This window comes from Sorex fumeus, unplaced genomic scaffold (genome assembly GCF_029834395.1).
Source record: "Sorex fumeus unplaced genomic scaffold, SorFum_2.1 ptg000048l, whole genome shotgun sequence".
Taxonomy (NCBI): domain Eukaryota; kingdom Metazoa; phylum Chordata; class Mammalia; order Eulipotyphla; family Soricidae; genus Sorex; species Sorex fumeus.
Genome location: NW_026606105.1, coordinates 15,135,295 through 15,149,569, shown reverse-complemented (window position 1 = coordinate 15,149,569; position 14,275 = coordinate 15,135,295). Strand labels below are relative to the sequence as shown.

The following is a 14,275-nucleotide window of genomic DNA, read 5'->3' as shown; positions in this document are numbered from 1 at the left end:
AGGTCAGGCCTGAGCACAGCTGAATCCTGTGCCTCCTGGACCCGACAAGCCTGGGGCTGCGTGCGGCTGGCATTTTGGTTTGTCTGCGTGAGGCTGTGCTTGAGTGGGTTTCTTTGATCGTGAGGAGAGGAGGAGGGGAGGCCGCTGAGATGTGGATGAAATAATCCCCGTGGGAGGTCCGGATAGCCCCCGTGACCAGTCATCTGCATAGTGATGGCACCAAGTTCTGCAGGGGCAAAGCGGGAGACTGTGGACCGGCCCTCTGCAGAGTTCTCGGGAAGGACACTGGGGAGGGAGCCATGGAGACGGCTGGAGGTAGTAGCTCCTGGAATGCGCTCTGCACGCTTGCCGGATGCTTGGCAGGAGCAATGGCCGAGGAGGCTGGGGGGGGGGGGGCTTTCTCTAGACAGTCCGTGGGGACCTCACAATGGATTGGACATAGCAGAATGATCAGGACTCCTGGGCCTCTGGGGTGTGTGTGTGTGGTGGGGGGTGGAGTTGGGGTACGGGTGGATGATAATGGAAAAAAGCAAAGCCTGCTTCTTCCATGGTAAATGCATCTCTCCTTTCTCATTGCTCCATCCAGGTTTCATATCTGCAGCCTTGGGCCAGAAGCGTCTCCATGGTGGAATGCAGCTGCGATTCTGTCTCCCATCTGGCTTCCTGCAGACGGGAGTCCTCTGGGCAGGCAGCATCCCTTGAGCACTGAACAGGCCTTCCAGAAGATTGGAAGGAGATGAGGAGGCCTCAGGATACCAGTCAAATAGGTGAGAGATTGCTCGCTGGTACGTCTCCCCTCCACACACACAGCCTGCTCCAGCCGAGGACGAGAGAGAGGTAGACCCCTTCTTCTCACTGTGGCTAAGGGCCCAGTTCACTGATGAGCCCCTGGAGATGGACATGTAGGAAGGGAGCGCCAGGAGCCACCTTCCCAGGGAAGTTAATACTGAGCTCCTCGCCCCTTCCCAGGCTGACATGGAGACTGGCGCAGTATCTCTCAGTGTAACAGCAGCATGGAAGCAGCCCCCGTCCAGGGCTCCTCACCCAGAGCAGGGCCCTGCTGCCTCCCACGGTGGAGGGCATGGAGTGAGCCTCTCTGCCTTCTGCCCAACAGGGCCCCTGGTGATAGACCTGGCCGTCCTGCATGGACTGAGGGTCGGCGGCTTGGTTCAATTGTGTTGGTGTTGGTAGAGCAACTGAAAGAGAAGGAGATCCAGAAAGGAGGGAGAGAAAGAAAGGAAAAGAGAGACAGCTCAAAACAGAGAGCAAGATAGTGAGCAAAAGAGAGTGTGTGAGAGTGCAAACGAGAGACAGAGACCGAGATGAGAGAGAGAGAGAGAGAGAGAGAGAGAGAGATAACAGCACAAAAGAGAGAGGAAGAGCACAAGAGAGTATGCAAGAGAGCTAGCAAGAGTCAGAATGTGATGAAAAAGGTGGAGAGAGAGGAAAGATAGAGACAGTGAGAGAGAGAAAGAGAGAGAGGGAGAAAGTAAAGAGAGAGAGAGAGAGAGAGAGAGAGAGAGAGAGAGAGAGAGGGGGCGCTGCTCGGGATGCTGCTGAGGCCAGTCGGAACTTGCACTTGGTAAAGATGAGAATCTAGACAGAGGCACGGCTTGGTGTGTCCCTCCTCCAGGGTGACCCTGGAGGACGGTTCTCAGCTGTCTAAGCTCATGAGGGTTATGACTTGCTCTAGTTTGTAGGCCAGTTTCTGCTTCCCACACTGGTCATCGTGGTCCAGAGGGCCGAGGATCTGTGGAAGGACAAGCAGAAGGAGATGGTGAGAGGGTATGTCTGTGTGTGTGAAGCTGAATGCAGGCAGGATGGAAGTTTGGGGATATGAGCACCAGCTAAGATGCCATCAGGAAGCTGGTGGGCCTATGGGTAGCTCGGCTCATCAGACTGGGGAGGAGTGGGAGGCACCCAAGTGTCCAAGAAACCCATGGGGATGTTTGGGTAAAGGAGGGTTCGAAGACAGAAGATACCCATGCTAGAGTGATGCAGAGACCCACACAGCTCCATGCTCCCTATGGTGCCCAAAGTCTAGGGCACTTGTGATTTCCTGGATAGTAAGAAATCCCACCACTCCTTCAAGAAACCCAGTTCCTCCCACCAACCCTAAACCCGGAATTCCACATTCAGAAGACTTGTGTCTTCCCATGAGCTCAGATAGCAAGAGGCAGGCAAGACATGAGCAGCTGGGACACAGGAGACAAAATAGGACTGGCTCGGACTCAGGCTTAGGAGATGTGACATGGGATCAAATCATGGGTCCACCTGTTTGCAGCTGGGTGACCCAAACACGTAACTCCTCTGTCCCCATGATCCTCATGGGTGAAATGTGGGAACTCGAAGCCTTCTCTGACCCATTTTTTTTGTGGAGAGAACAGTCAGGTAACACACAGGAGAAGTAACACACAACTGCAGGTGCCTGCCCTGCACAGGGCACTGAACACAAAGGCTGGCATCCACTGGGGCTGCTTCCCAGACACAGGACTTTGAACCTACATAGTCTGAGCCTAGTAGACAAAAAAAATATGCATAAGCTCCTTTGTGCTGAGCAAAACGAACTCGGTGTGTCCTGAGATGGTGGTCATCGAGAGGGGTTTCCAGCCTGAGACAGTGGCCACCAAGATGAATTTCCAGCCCGGGCACAGCTGCTCTACACAGATGCCACTCTCATTTGTTCTATGCTAGTCTACTTTAGGTGGTTCTATTCTACACACATTTTATACACCTATTCTACATCTATTCTATTCCCTAGTTATTACTAACCTTCCTCACCCTATCATACCATGCTCTATCAATTCACCCTGCAGACCACTCCACGCCAAACCATCCCACCATACAAAACCATACCACACCCCACCTCCCCTCCCCACCAGACTACCATACCTTGCATATCATACTCTCCATGATCCTACTCTTCCCTATCTTTCCAACCTATCTGACCATTCCCTATCCTACCACACCAAATCCTACCCTATCCCTCTTTGCCCTAGAATACACTATACCTTACCCTTCCATCCATATCATATTGTACCTACAATGTTGTGTTCTACTTTGTCTTGCCAATCATATCCTAGCCCTACTCTGTCCTACCCTTCCTTTTGAATCCTCTCTTACCCAATCCTATACTTCCTTCCTGTCCTATCCTACCCTTCCCTCCAAATCCTATCCTACTCTACCTCGCCATACCCTACCTTTCCCTCCCAATCCTATGATACCCTCCTCTCCTAGTCCTAGCCAACCCTACCCTACTCTACCCTATTAACCCCACCCAACAATACCCTATCCTTCCTTCCCAGTTCTATCCTACCATACTCTAGCCTACCCTACCCTACCCTACCTTTCCCTCCCAATGCTTCCCTACCGGTCCTATCCAACCCTACCCTACTTAGCTGACCCTACCCAGTTCTATTCTACCAACCCCATCCCACTATACCCTATCCTATCTGACCCTTCCCTCCCAATACTAACTATGCTACTCTATGCTATCAGTCCTATCCAATCCCACTCTACTCTATTCTGCCCTACCCAGTTCTCCTCTACCAACTCTACCCCGCCATACCCTATCCTCTCCTCCCAGTCTTATCCTACCACATGCTAACCTACCATTCCATCTCATTACTATGCTACCCTACCCTGCCAGTCCCATCCAACCCTACCTTACTCTACCCTACTATACCCTTCCCACCCAATCCTATGCTATACTATCCTACCAGTTCTATCCAACTCTACCCTGCTCTGCCCTACCCTACCCTATTCTACTCTACAAATCCTACTATCCCCTACCCTTCCCTCCCAATCCTATTCTACCCTTCCTTATTCTCCCCTCCCAGTCTTATCTTACCACACAAAAACCACCCCCCACCCTACCGTACAATACATATAACCTGTCAATGGGACTGGAGAGGTACTCATTTAAAAAGAATTAGAGAAGTAAACAAACTAAAATCAAACCAGGGGAAGAGTAAGAAAGACACAAGAATACAAAGAACAAAAAAAGAAAGATAAAAAAAAACAGGCGCCTGATGGATGTACCAAGAAGGATGGGGCAAGAGTAGGGCTAATAGAGCAGACTGTTTCTTGAGTCCATTCTTTGGGGCACGGCATCCATGTCCTGCAGGGGTGGCAGGGTATCCTGGGGTTGGGATGAGGAATTATCCCTGCCCAGAGAGGCTTCCAGCCAGGGACGTCTTCTCCAGTCTTTTCCCAGTCCTCCCCTGGCACCACACTGGCCACACTTACCTCCTCACTATACTTGCCCACGTAGGAGAAGATCTCTGACAGTGCGCTCATGGAGTTGAACTCATTCATATGCATCCGAGATTGCTCGGCCAGGTAGGCATTCATGTCCTGGTCGCTGATGGCGGGCATCTTCCCAATGTCTGAGTAATACCTGCCAAGAATGGACATAAGGAAAAAAAGAAAGTGGAGTCGTGCAGATGATACCCAAGAGCAATGGGTGCCCCCTGACAGGTGGCAGATTGTGTGGGAGCCCCAGAGAACTGTGGTCGGTTTTGTCCATCTGGGCCCCAGAGAGAGCCCTCTGCAGGACTGCACGTGGGAGATGTGGAAGTGGGCAGGGCAGTGTCAGAGGATGGCAAAAGTGATAAGGCACTCTTGTCCACAGGTGCCTTATGGGAGTAGTTCAGTCTCTTGTATCTTCTCCCACTCTTCCTCAGGGATGACAGGGGCCCCTGTGCCAGGGAAGATGACCATCGTGAGCCCCTCCTCTCTCTGGGGGCTCACCAGGACCCAGGAGGGCCGGCGGCTGCTGGGGAGAGAGGCTGGCAGAGGCAATCAGTCACTGTCACCTGCAGCTGTGCACTGCTGTCAACTGGTTAATTAGATGCCCACATTTACATTTTTAATTTCTGCAATTTGACATTTTATGCAGCAAACCCCCAGTTCCCTGCCGGAGGGGTGTCGTGCGGCTTCCTAATGAGGCCCCGGTGCCCCCAAGACAGTCACGTCTCACCCTCTCCCTGGTCTCCTCTGGCTGTGGACTCTGTAAGTGGGACCTACTCAGGGCCTCTCTGCGCCAGGCAGCCCCAGCTAAGTGCCTGTGCCCTGAGGCTGGAGGAGAGAGAAGCCAGGCTGTGAACCAACCGCTGAGGGAATCTGGGGTCCAGAAGATCATTTAAGGAGGGACCCAGAAATGCATCTCAAGATACCACATTTTAGGGGGCACTGTATAAGTGGGCTAAAACGATAGCACAGTGGGAGGGCATTTGCCTTGCGCACTGCCAGCCTGGCCAAGCCAGTTTCGATTCCTCCACCCCTCTTGGAGAGCCCGGCAAGCTACCAAGAGTATCTCGCCCGCATGGCAAAGCCTGGCAAGCTACCCGTGACATATTTGATATGACAAACACAGTAACAAGTCTCACGATGGAGACGTTACTGGGCCCGCTCGAGCAAATCGATGAGCAACGGGAGGAGTGTTTGTTTGTTTGTGTAAGTGAGCCTTGAGAGTCCCCCCAGCTCCAGGCTTGATGGGGCATGAATAGGGAGTGTCCTCAGGAGTACCCCTGTGGGCCCTGTGTCTCTCCCAGCCCCTTTCCCTCCTGGGACTGGTCCTCCACCACTCCATCTCTCCATCAGCGTCCAGGATGGGGTGGCAGACTGGCATAAGGAAGACTCCTGAATTACTCCAGCCACAGGGCACTGGGACCTGTCATTAGCAGGGCTGCCAGCTCTGAAAACCAGGAAGGTGTATGGTGGGGCGAGTCTAGGCTAGGAGAAAGATTGTGCCCATGGGGGAATGGCTGGTAGCAAGACTGGGGGACCCCAGGAGCCCACAGAGTCTGGGCAGGGGGTCTTGATCAGATAGCCATGGGGCCTCTGTTCTTCACTGGCTTCAAGTGGGGTTTTCTGCTTATCCCACAAGGCCCTGCAGGTCTGGATCACACCCCCAAACAGCCTCAGGGGCTTCAGGCTCTGGGGAATTTAATGACACCACAGGCATCAAAGCTCCCTGGAGAGGTCGTAGGCAAGGCCAGGGTTTCTATGTGGAGCTGAACCCTGTAGGTGCTCAGCAGGGGTGCCCAGTCTGGCCCTTCCACAGTAGACTGTATCCCAGCCCCTCAGACAGCACCAACTGAACACTTTTGGAGTAGGATGTGTTTGCCAAGTCAAGATGGGGAGGGCCAGGAGCCAAAGCAAAGCATCGCAACCCTGAGAAAAACCCACTCTCCTCCCCTCTGGAACAAATGCCAAGTCGGCTTTGGAGTTTCCTCCGGCAACTCCAAGCCTCACCCACAGAGGGGAAGATGAGCAGGGTGGGGACCCCAGGTTCTCATTAACCGGGCACGAGGATCATTAAAGCAGAGGCTCCCAATATTGGGGTTACTGCTGGAAACCGGACCCAGGTGTGCGGATGGGCCAGAGGCTCTGTCCCCTCATGATCCCTGAGGGGCCCATGGGACCAGTGTGGGGCCACTTCTTCCCAGAAAACAGCAGAGGGTCCCTGATCTCTCCTTTACAATGGTTGTCCTTATGTGCTGGCAAGGAACGAAAAACCCAGAATCTTCCCTAAAATATGTCGACATGGTCGACACGGTCCTCCCATTGTTCATCGATTTGCTCGAGTGGGCCCAGTAATGTCTCCATCATGAGACTTGTTGTTACTGTGTTTGGCATATCGAGTACGTCACGGGGAGCTTGCCAGGCTCTGCTGTGTGGGCGAGATACTCTCGGTAGCTTGCCGGGCTCTCCGAGAGGGGCGGAGGAATCAAACTCGGGTCGGCCATGTTGGCCGCTTGTAAGGCGAATGCCCTACCGCTGTGCTATTGCTCCAGCCCCCCTAAAATATGATGGCCACTTAATACCTTTGTTGCAAGCCACAACACCCCAACAGAGAGAGCAAGAGGAAATGCCTACAGAGGTGGGGTAGGGTGGAGGGGATGGGGTGGGGGTGGTGGGAGGGATGCTGGAACCATTGATGGTGGGAAATGGGCACTGGTGGAGGGATGGGGACTCGATCATCACATGACTGAAATGCAAGCATGAAAGTTTGTAAGCCTGTAATTGTACCTCACGGTGATTTACTAAAAAAAATTTTTAAATGGATTTAGGAAGTGTGTGTGTGTGTGTGTGTGTGAGAGAGAGAGAGAGAGAGGGAAAGGAAGAGGGAGAGAGGGGGAGAGCAGGAGAGGGGAGAGAGGGAGAGGGGGAGAGGGAGAAAGAGAGAGAGAGGAAGGAAGAGAGAGAGGGAGAAAGAGGGAGGGAGAGAGAGGGGGTGGGGGGAGACAAGCAAGACCAAGAAAGCCAATGCAGGAAATGCAGAGCAATGAGGCCAGAGCAAGAGAGGAGTGGGCAGTGGAGAGGGAAAGGTGGAGGGAGGAGGGAGTGGGGCTAAGGGAAGGTGGATCCAATTCTTCTCTCAAGGCAACTAACTCCCTAGACATGCTTTGCATCCTTCTCCGTGATGCCCTAGACCCCATTTCTCTTAGGCTGCCTTGTGCCGAGGGCACTGGGTGGGACCACATGTGAATTGCCCACAGACCCTCACCTGCAGCGTGGTGGAACTCTCTGAGGTGTGGGCCTCAGCGTGACTGACCTTCTTCCAAGTACGGGAGGTGCATCCCCCTGGCCCGCTGGGCTGTGCTGAAAGCTGCCTGGACCTCATCCTGGCCTCCCAGGGCTCTGTCCACCTGGACCGCCCTCCCAAGCTCCCCTCGGCTATGATGCCGATGCTGCACGGGCATCTGTCCATAGCACACCTGGCTGCTCCCCTGCCAGTTCAGCGTGGGCCTATCACGGAGCTGTCTCACCCTGCGGCGAAGGAGCTTCCAGAAACAAGTCTCCTCAGCCATTGATTCTGCAGCAAGGAAGGGGTGGATGGCCCAGGGCTCCTCCTCATGGTGGCTCCCAGGGGGTCCCCGCCTGCAGGTCGGCCTCTTCAGAAGAGACCAGGATTCTGAGAGTCCCCACGAACTGGCAGGCTTGCTGCTGAGGAGGCCTGTGTACCACCACACCCAACTCCCCTGGCCTCCCCTGCTTTCTAGGCTGAGTCAGTGCTGAGTGGGCACTGGGGTATACTTTTCAGAGCAGTAGACCCCATGGAGGGCTCCACAGGAAGGGGCAGAGCGTGAGGCTAGGGGGACACTTCTCTATCTCCGGAATGGCTCCAGGGCTGGAGAAGAAGGTGGTCTCCAGGGCCCTGACTGCTCAGTGTCACTCCTTCCAACACCTCCAAGACAAAATCGCCAAAGTGAAGGGCATCTAGGGCACCCCACACTCGCCTTTTCTTCTGAGAGTCACCCCGGCACCAGGGGTCTTCCTGAGTCTCACCACGGTGACTCATTCGTGGGGCTCACCAAGGCCTGTCTGAGTGTAACTGCCCCACAAGCACCAAGGGGGAAGTCACCAGTCTGATCCCCACCAAGAGCAGCCTGCTGGCCCCAGAAAGGCTCGGCCCGGAGCCTAATGAACACATTAACGCAACGTCTCCACGCCATCTCCAGCATGCTCCCAGGGCGAGCTGTCATCGGTTCATATTTGGAATGGATGGTTGCCACAGGAGGCGTATTTAAATATTTAAGACTCGGAACCTCTTTCATGTGCCGACGCCTATGATCGATGGTGTTCAGATGTGTGGCCGACCCTGGTGCCATTCCCAGGGGGCCTAAGCTGACTCCTGCACTCACCGCTCTCTTGTGAGCCTCAGCCCCCCACCTCCCCGTGCAGGTTGGGGGCCATGCTTGCTGCAGGGATAGCTGGGAGGCATCTTCAGTCTCCCACGAGAGGGAAGGAGGGAAGCGCTACCTAACAGGAGCGTTTGGTGGCCATGGATATCAGTGGATGGTGATAGATATCAGTGGATGGTGATAGATATCACAGTGGTGGCAGACCACTGGCTCATGGTGGCAACTCTCTGAGCCATGTCAGGAAGATGAGACTGGCAGCTGGGTGCTAATGGGAACCAAGAGACCATATTCTCTCTTTCTACATGCAAGCCAAAACCCTAATAGATGGGTGGAGACAATGAGGCTGGGAGTCTCCAACAAGGACAGCAGTCATGAGCAGCGTGGGGATTCCAAAGAGCAGGAACAGGAGAGAGGAGAGGAGGGAGAGTAGGATGGAAGACAGGAAAGATGGATAGGAGGGAAGGTGGGAGGAATGAATTTAGAGGGTTTAGAGGGATGGATTTAGGGGGGAATGGGAGGGAGGATAGGAAGGATGGAGGGAAGGGGGAGATGAGAAGAAAGAGAAGGGATGGTTTGCAGGAAGGGGGGGAGGAAGATGGGAAGGAGGGTACGAGGCATAGTGGGAGGGGATGGGAAGGACAGGAGGAATGGATGGGAGAGAGGGTTGGAAGGAGGGTTGGGGACAGAGTAGATAGAAAGAAATGTGCGAGGGTGGAATTGAGTTGAGTGAGGGAGAGTGGGTTGGCAATGGAAAGGATAGAGAGCGGATGGGAAGGGGATGGGAGGGAATGATAGCCATGACGGATGGAGGAAATATGGGAGGGAGCATGTGAAGAAGCTATGAGGAAGGAGCAGGAGGGGTAGGGGGGGAAAGAGGAGAGAGGAGGGGGAGGGAAGAAGGGAGAGGGAGGAGAGGGGAGGGAGAGGGGGAGGGGAGGAAAGAAGGAAGGAAGAGAGGGGGAGAGGGGAGGGGAGGGGGAGGAAAGGGGGAGAAAAGGGAGGGGAAGGGGAGGAAAGAAGGAAGGAAGGTGGAGGGGAGGAAAGAAGGGAGGAGGAGGGGAGGAAAGGGGGAGAAAAGAAGGGAGGGGAGGGGAGGAAGGGAAGAAGAGAGGAGGAGAGAGGGGAGGGGAGGGGAGGAAAGAAGGGACCGGGAGAGAGGAGGGTAAGAGGGAGGACAGGAGGGAGACTGGAGAGAAGCTGGAGGTGGAGGAGGGGGTGGATGGGCAGCAGAACTCCCAGGAGGATGGTTACTTTCCTTCCTCCTTTCTCCTTTCCTTCTTTCCTCTCTGCCTGACGAATGAGAGCACTCCTAGGAGCTACGAGACAGCACAGGTACAGTCATTTAGGCTCTTCAGCGTGGTGAGGCCTCCCAAACCCACCTTTTATTCTCCCTTAAAGGTGCGGGTCATCTGGGGCACCTCCTGTGTCCAGCTGCATGGAGACAAAGGCCTCCCCAGATGTGTGAGGGCCCTTGTTCTGACCGGCAGCTGCCAGGCGTTGGGCAGTGAGGAGGCTGTGGATCCTTCCAGTTTGCCCTGCTTCCCCTCCCAGCGATAGCACAGCGGGTAGGACGTTTGCCTTGCACGTGGCCAACCCAGGTTCGATTCCTCCATCCCTCTCAGAGAGCCCAGCAAGCTATTGAGAAAGTCTGGCAAGCTACCAGTGATGTATTCGATAAGACAAACACAGTAACAACAAGTCTCACAATGGAGACGTTACTGGTGCCCGCTCAAGCAAATCAATGAACAAGAGGGAGGACAGTGCTACAGTGCTACACTACAGTGCCCCTCCCAGCAGCCAGACAGGCCCCCAAGGCCATCATCGCCTGGGAAGGGGCCCTTCTCACTGTGTCCCCATCCCAGCACCACTGACCCTCCTCCAGGAGGAGGAGAAAGGACGTGGAACCTCGAGTTAGTGAAAGATAACTCTCCTGACTCACCTCGGGTCTTCCTGAGCACCTGGGTTGCTAAGAAACTAGGGGATAAGAAATGGGAACCATCAAGCCACTCCTAAAAACAATCAAATGAATGGGGGTTATGTGTGACCTGCTGCAACCGCGTGGCACAGATCTCATTTAGCGCCAAGTGAAAGAGTGACCATTAGCCTGGCACAAGCACCAGCCTCACCTCCCTCTGACCTGTGCGGGAGGGTGGGTGGGGATGTGTCCTCTGGCAGAGGTTTCCTGAATGCTCCTGGCCTTCCAACGCCTCATTTCCTTCCTCTCTCCCTGCCTGAGGTAGTGGCAGTGCATGAGGCAGGGAGGACCCTGGTCTAGTGGTCCCCCCACTCCTCCCTCTGCAAAAGAGCTGCTGGCCACACACAGGACAGCCTGTTTCTAGCAGCTGTAGTGTCAGAAGCAGGAGCCACCGGAAGGAGGTGAGGGCCTCTCTGCTTAACCAGACATCACCAGATCTATAGAGTTGACCGTCTCTTGCTCAGTCACAGTGGCAAGATCCTGCTCTGGCTTCAGCAGAAAGGGGGGCAGGAAGCAATTAGAGAAGAGAGGGGAGGACAACAATCAACTGATTTTAAGTAGAATAACATTACTGACCGAGCCAGCATCTACTCTCTTAGTGACCCTCTCTGGACTAAGGGAGAGCAAAGTTCCCTTCTCCGTAGGAGATGGGAACCAGATCTTTGCCCCAGACAAAATAATGTGACTGCACTGTTCCCCAGTCTCCAGGTCAGGAACAACGCCCAGTCTCTCTCAGTCTTCAAGAAAGACACCAAATCTGAGCTTCCTTCAGGGTTTCTTTTCTTTTCTTTTCTTTTCTTTTCTTTTCTTTTCCTTTTAAATTTTTATTAGTGAAACACCATGAGGTACAGTTGTAGACTTACAAATTTTTGTTGCTTGGGTTTTGGTTATACAATGATCGAGTACCCATCCCTCCACAAGTGCCCGTTCTCCACCACCACTAATCCCAGTATCCCTCCCACTCCCCATCTCCCCCATTCCACCCTGCCTCTGCAGCAGGGCATTCCCTTTTGTTCTTGCTCTTCTTTTGGGTGCTGTGGTTTGCATTGAGTGGCAATCATGTTCGGTCTATAGTCTACTTTCAGCATGCATCTCCCATCCTGGCCGGATTTTCCCAATACCCTTTATTTGGTTCTCCCTTCTCTATCTGAGCTGCCTTTACCCCTAGAGTGTGCAGCTGGCCTCCAAACCATGGAGTAAACTCCTGGCACCTTTCAGTTCATTGGAGACGAGAGAAAGGGCTGCTAAAATCAAGATGGCCAGGGGGGATTGTGTGGGTTGTTCACTGCACAAAGGTGCTTGGACAAATGGATGAGCTGGAAGATGACAACTAGCCTCTCACTCAACATTGGACCCTGTGCTGGGCCTTTCCTTCCCTTAGGAATGTTCTTCCTTAATCCAACAGTCCCCTTATAGGCTGGCAGAAGCCCTGCCTAAGTGTATCATGATGGTAGAAAAGAGATTTGGAAGTCTGAGTGTGGGCATCTAGCTTTATCCTGACCACTTATACTGCTTTAGGGGATCACTTAGTCATTTTCTACATACAGGACTTTGCCTCAGGGACACATAATGAGATTCTTGTTGCTGACCTCTCCTAGTCCATGTTTGCCAAAGTGAATGCACACGCGTGGCTCTGGTGGGCTGCTCAGCTCACATGACTGGCATGTGGAGCAAGGGAGCTCAGACTGACTATTCCGCGCCACTTTGCACTAAGACAATCCAGCTCGAGAGCTCCAAGATTATTTTTCATGCCCCCAGTCACAGACAATGATGAGATCAGGGTGGCTATAACCAAGTATAGCATTCACCAGGGGCTCATCAGGTGACAGTCCAGACACCGAGTGGGGGAGAAGCTGTTCAGAATGACCATGGAAGCCCCTCGGAATGCTGGGGCAATGGGTAGATGGGTGAGACAGAGGGTAGAGACCTGAAATGTTACAGCATGATACACCCCAGAGTCCAGAAAACCCATCGACCTCAGAGATTCAGGCACTACACCAGCTGAGAACCCCAGTGTCTGTTTTCATCTAATCACATGGGGCTGATGGCGGTATCGTTGGATGCCACTGCAGGACTGGGTTTGGTGAAGAACCCATTGGGCTGTGCCAGCCCCTTTCAGAGGTGATAGGGATCCCTAGTCACAGGCTGTGTGCAGCAGCACCCCATCCTGCCCCAGTCCTGGCTCTGTGACACACACTCACCTCTCTACCCAGCTCTTGTAGCTGGGGATGTCCTTGGCGTAGAGCAGCTTATTGGAGGGCGAGTCTTTGCCCAGTCGGTGCTCTGATGTGGAGCAGGAGTCCATGAAGGTCTGTGCCACCACTGAGAGGCAGGCGTCCGTGATGCTATTCTTATGGATGTCAAACACGAACTGGGGGTTCTTGATCATGTTCACCCAAAACCGCAGTGGCAGGCTGTGTGGCAGAAGAGCAGGGGTTAGGCTTGGCGTAGGGGGCGTGGAAGGCTCCAGTTCAGCCCAGAGAGAGAGAAAAAAAATGGTGGAGGACTTGGAGTTTTTAGGAGTTTTCTCTGGGCCACAAACTACTTCCTGGTTAAGTGAGAACCAGCAAGGATGGATGAGACCCTGTACTGGAGAGGGTCTGCGTCGGCCCCGCCCTGATTGGATACATGGCAGATCCAACTGCCAGACTTAGAAAACCTCTAAGAAGGCCTCTTGCACTCTCTCGCTCTCTCTGATTATTAGCACCCTGGGGAACTCAGGGTGCCCTTAGAAAGCCAGTGTCCTGGTCTGTCCATAGAGAAGACAGATATATAAGTTTAGCTCTGAGGACTGCAGGAGCTGGTATCTCAAAGGTGGGCAGAGTCCTAGGTGGGACAAAGGCAGGGGTTATCAAGTGCACCCAGTGCCTGAAAAGTGCTTGCAGAGAGTTGGGCTGGGTTGTAGAGATGAGCACATCTTCTCCAGCTCTGGGGATGGGAGCTGAGGTGGGGGATGGCTGCAAAAAGCAGGTTTGGGTCACAAAGACGAAGAGGAAAGAAGACAAATGTGCTGAGGGGCAGGTGATGGTGACCCTCCCTCTAATGAGAAAGGGTCCTGGGGCGTTCAGGGAACCCTGCCCAACGACCCAGCCCCTCTATAGTGGGTTGTCACTCAGTGTTGTGCATCCATTTTTGGAGGCCGTGATTTCCAGCAAAGCAACATAAAATGCAACCCACAGGCAACCCATTTGCCCACAGGTTTGTGGAGATCAACCAAGAGAAGGTTCTGCAACCTAACATCCCCAAGGTTCTCAATAATGGCCCTGATCACAGTTCTGACTCACAGTCCAGAATGTTCGTTTCATTCATTCTTTGTACATCTCACACTCCAGTTCAGGCCCAGGGTGGCCTGTCCGGGGAGCCCATCCTGACATGACAGCCTCTAATGCCAGGTTCTACCCTGGACAGGGCACCAGCCATTTCGACTCGGGGCACATCACCCTACCCACACACTCATGCTGGGACAACTGAGTCACATCGATGTACCTCTCCTGCACATCTTGGAAAGGAAGCAGGAGTCCCTGAGAAAAACCACACAGACACAGGGAAAGAGCAAACTGCCCGGACAACAAAGGCTGTTTTTCTCATCAACATTATAATGAAACAAATCGAAGCAAATGATGTTCCAGGACCTGCTGTTCTCTGCAAA

At 53.6% G+C, this 14,275-nt stretch overlaps 1 protein-coding gene across 1 annotated transcript in view; it reads right to left on the bottom strand.

Moving 5' to 3' along the window:
- Positions 1-1,538: 1,538 nt before the first annotated feature.
- The window catches only part of PLXNA4 (plexin A4), a 437,042-nt gene continuing 424,305 nt past the window's right edge, over positions 1,539-14,275 (bottom strand). Inside the window, exons 30-32 of the mRNA XM_056123992.1 lie at positions 12,828-13,040; positions 4,249-4,399; positions 1,539-1,750 (exon numbers count right to left, since the gene is read on the bottom strand). Coding sequence (XP_055979967.1) covers positions 1,655-1,750; positions 4,249-4,399; positions 12,828-13,040 — 460 coding nt within the window. The 3' untranslated portion in view covers positions 1,539-1,654. The remainder of the gene's footprint in view (positions 1,751-4,248; positions 4,400-12,827; positions 13,041-14,275) is intronic.